Source organism: Echinops telfairi, unplaced genomic scaffold (assembly GCF_000313985.2).
Source record: "Echinops telfairi isolate 266 unplaced genomic scaffold, ASM31398v2 ScPeMD7_5868;HRSCAF=6743_1, whole genome shotgun sequence".
NCBI lineage: Eukaryota > Metazoa > Chordata > Mammalia > Afrosoricida > Tenrecidae > Echinops > Echinops telfairi.
Genome location: NW_022109768.1, coordinates 3248101 through 3251350, shown reverse-complemented (window position 1 = coordinate 3251350; position 3250 = coordinate 3248101). Strand labels below are relative to the sequence as shown.

Below are 3250 nucleotides of genomic sequence, written 5' to 3'. Positions count from 1 at the left end.
GAGAGAGAGAGAGAGAGAGAAACACACTGTTCCGGGCAGAGGCATCAGTAGACAGTAGTAACTTACGGTGTCTGCCTCCTCCCCACCCCTAACTTCCCCCCCTCCCCACAGACTGCCTCCTGTTCTGCACCGTTAAAGGTGAGCCCACTGAGTATTCTAACTGCAGCCATTCTCGCTCTTTCCTCAGTGCCTCACATTGCGTTCCCCACGCGATGATGTATTGAAAGACTACGGGACATAGGAGAGAAGTTGGCAAATGTAGTTTAAGTATCATCAGTAATTATTTGTCATCAGTTATATTTTCTAAAGTGTGCGAACCTCACTAGTGCTATTGTTTCCTGTTATAGGCTTGGCTTGTCTATTGTTTGGCTGAAAATGAAGCCATGGGGTGAGTTCACTTCCAGACCTTAAAGGTGCCTAAGGGGCATAGTCTCAGCGGTCCCTGCAGTCTTCAACTTCCAGTACCCCGAGCCTTTTCAATGGTTTTGTGGGGATTTTTCACCCACTACTGTGTGTGCCCTTTCAGAGCAGCTGATAATATGGGAGACTGGTGGCACCATCTAGTTTTTCAGGGCTCCCGATGGTGGAGACATGTTGGTGTGGCCCATCGGTCCATTGGGTTAATTCTACCCTCCGGGTAGGGGAAGACGCATAGTTCTACCTTAGATGCCTGTTCATGAGCTTTTAAGGCACCAGCCACTACTCCCCAAAGGAGAATGTAGAACCTTGCCTTTGTGGACTGCATTATCTCAATTGACCTTGGTGTTCCCCGAAACTGGTCCTGAGCTGGGGGTGTGACAGAGAATGTGAGTGCGAATGCAGGTCTCTGTTTGCTATTCATTTACCCAGTTGAGGGTGCATTTGGCTGGTGCTGGCCACTTTATTTTTTCTTAAAAAAATTTTTATTTTCAAAAAAAATTTTTTTTATTTTCATAAATCATTTTATTGGGCCTCTTATAGCTCCTGTAACAATCCATACATGAATTGTAACAAGCACATGTAAATATGTTGTCATCATCATTTCCAAAACGTTTTCTTTTTACTTGAGCCCTTGATATCAGCTCCTTCCTCCCCCTACTGTCTCCCTCACCCTCCTACCCTGGTTGAACCCTTGAAATATATAAATTACTTTATTTTCACATTTTACACCATCTGCTGTCTTCCTTCACCCACATTTCTACTGTTCGTCCCCCGGGTGTGTATGTATGTGTGTGTGTGTGTGCATCAATCATTGCAATCTGCTCCCTCTTTCTTCCTCTTCTTCCCCCACCTTCCCCCCACCCTTATGGTATTACTTCTCTCATTATCGGTCCTGAGGGATTTATCTGTCCTAGATTCTGTGTGTTGAGCGCTCTTTACTGTACCAGTGTACATGCTCTGGTCCAGCCAGATTTGTAAGCTAGAACTGGGACCATGATAGTGGGGGGGGTGGGGAGGGGAAGTGGGGAGGAAACAATAACGAACTAGAGGGATGTTGTGTGTTTCATCGGTGCTATACTGCACTCTGGCTGGCCCTTTGCTGCCTTGTGACTCTTTTGTGAGGGATGTCCAATTGTCTACAGATAGGCTTTGGGTCTTCTGATGCCTGATACCTGATCCCATCAACACCTCGTCATCACACAGGCTAGTGTGCTCTTTCCGTGTGGGCTTTATTGCTTCCTTGATAGATGGCCACTTGTTTAAACTTCAAGCCTTTAAGACCCCAGCTTGGTTCAAGGTTAAAAAAAAAAAAGACCCCAGATGGTATATCTTATAATAAACTGGCCACCATCAGATTTCTTCAACACATTAGCTTATGCACCCATGCTGTCTTCAGCAATTGTTTCAGAAAGGTGAGCATCGCAGAATGCCAGGTTATTAGAACAGAGCGTTCTTGCATTGAGGGAGGACTTGAGTAGAGGCCCAATGTCCGTGTCCTACCTTAATACTTAGCATATAAATATAGGTACATAGACCTATGTCCCTCTCATTATATATTAATATATTTATATATGTACATGCCTATGTTTATACTTCTATAAATGTCTTTTGCCTCCTAGTTATTTCCTCTATTTCCTTTTATTTTCCTCCTCCCCCACTATCATGTTCAACCATCATATTGGCTCTCAGTAATTCCTTTTGGCTACATAGCATTCTGTGCCCTCCTGGCCATTGATTTGGGATCTCTTGTTGTTCCCTAGTCCCTGGGTTTGTTGGCTAATCCCTCTCTTTATTCTTCTGGGGGAAGGGGGTGTCGATATAGCTGGGATAGGACACTATTGATTCTTGATCAGGTGCTATAGGAATGGGTAGTGCTCCCCACCCGCTGGCGAGGGCTGTAGAAGATACAGATGGACTTGAGCCATGTAGGCAAGGTTCGTGTTTCACATCAGCTAGGACAAGAAAAAAAGAAGAGAAAACTGAAACTATAAAAATTGAAATACAAAAGAAAAATGAGGGAGCTCAAGAAAGCAAGAGCAAGGAAAAAGTAAGAATTTAATAACTAAGAAGAAAAAAAAGGCACACGAAAACAGGGGAAGAGAAAAGAAGAAAGCAGTAGATAAACCATAACCCCTCTCACTGCCTTCTCGTCAGTTCTGACTCTGAGCCCAGGTGGTGGGGAGAACGGACCACCCCTGTGGGTTTCTGACTCTACGGGAGAGGACCGCCTCGTCTTTCTCCTGAAAGCAAACTAGGGAGGGGAAAAGAAAAGAGGGAAAAACTAACAGGAACAAAGTAAAAGAAGGAGGAAGAGGAGGGATGGGAGGAAGGCAAGGAGAAAATAAAGGAAAGCAGAGATGACTATGAAAAAAGAAGGGAACAAAATCAAGGGAACGAACCAAGAAAGGTCAAACAACAGAAAGGCGTGCCGGGGCAGGCCATGACTCGGAGGAGAAAACTGGGGAGCGGGATACCCCATCTAAGTGGGCACCCTCTGCTAGCCAAAGAATTCACCCGCTGGGGAGTGGAGGAGTCGAGGGTGGAGGGTGGCGCACTCAGTCCTTGACAGAGTCCCTATAAACCAAGATGATGCCTGGGCACATTGTACCTGATCTGTTTGTGCCGGCTCAGAACGTGCGTGTTCCTGGAAGGGACTCTGTCAGTCCCAGAGGGCAACTGAGGGCAGGGTGACTGGTTATGGAAAGAGCTCCTGCTCATCCGGGGTTGCTGGACCGAGCTGCTTGTCCAGGAGTGGGCCTTCTGTTGGTCTGATGAGGCAGATTTTATGTCCCTCACAAGTGGAGATGGTGCGCCTGGTCCCGTGTGTGTG

At 46.2% G+C, this 3250-nt stretch overlaps 1 protein-coding gene across 2 annotated transcripts in view; it reads left to right on the top strand.

Moving 5' to 3' along the window:
- The first annotated feature begins 203 nt into the window (after window positions 1–203).
- The window catches only part of TLR2 (toll like receptor 2), an 8524-nt gene continuing 5477 nt past the window's right edge, over window positions 204–3250 (top strand). For both annotated transcript variants that reach the window (XM_045295816.1, XM_045295815.1), the window contains exon 1: window positions 204–388. In XM_045295816.1, the coding sequence (XP_045151751.1) occupies window positions 384–388 (5 nt within the window). In that variant the 5' untranslated portion in view covers window positions 204–383. The remainder of the gene's footprint in view (window positions 389–3250) is intronic.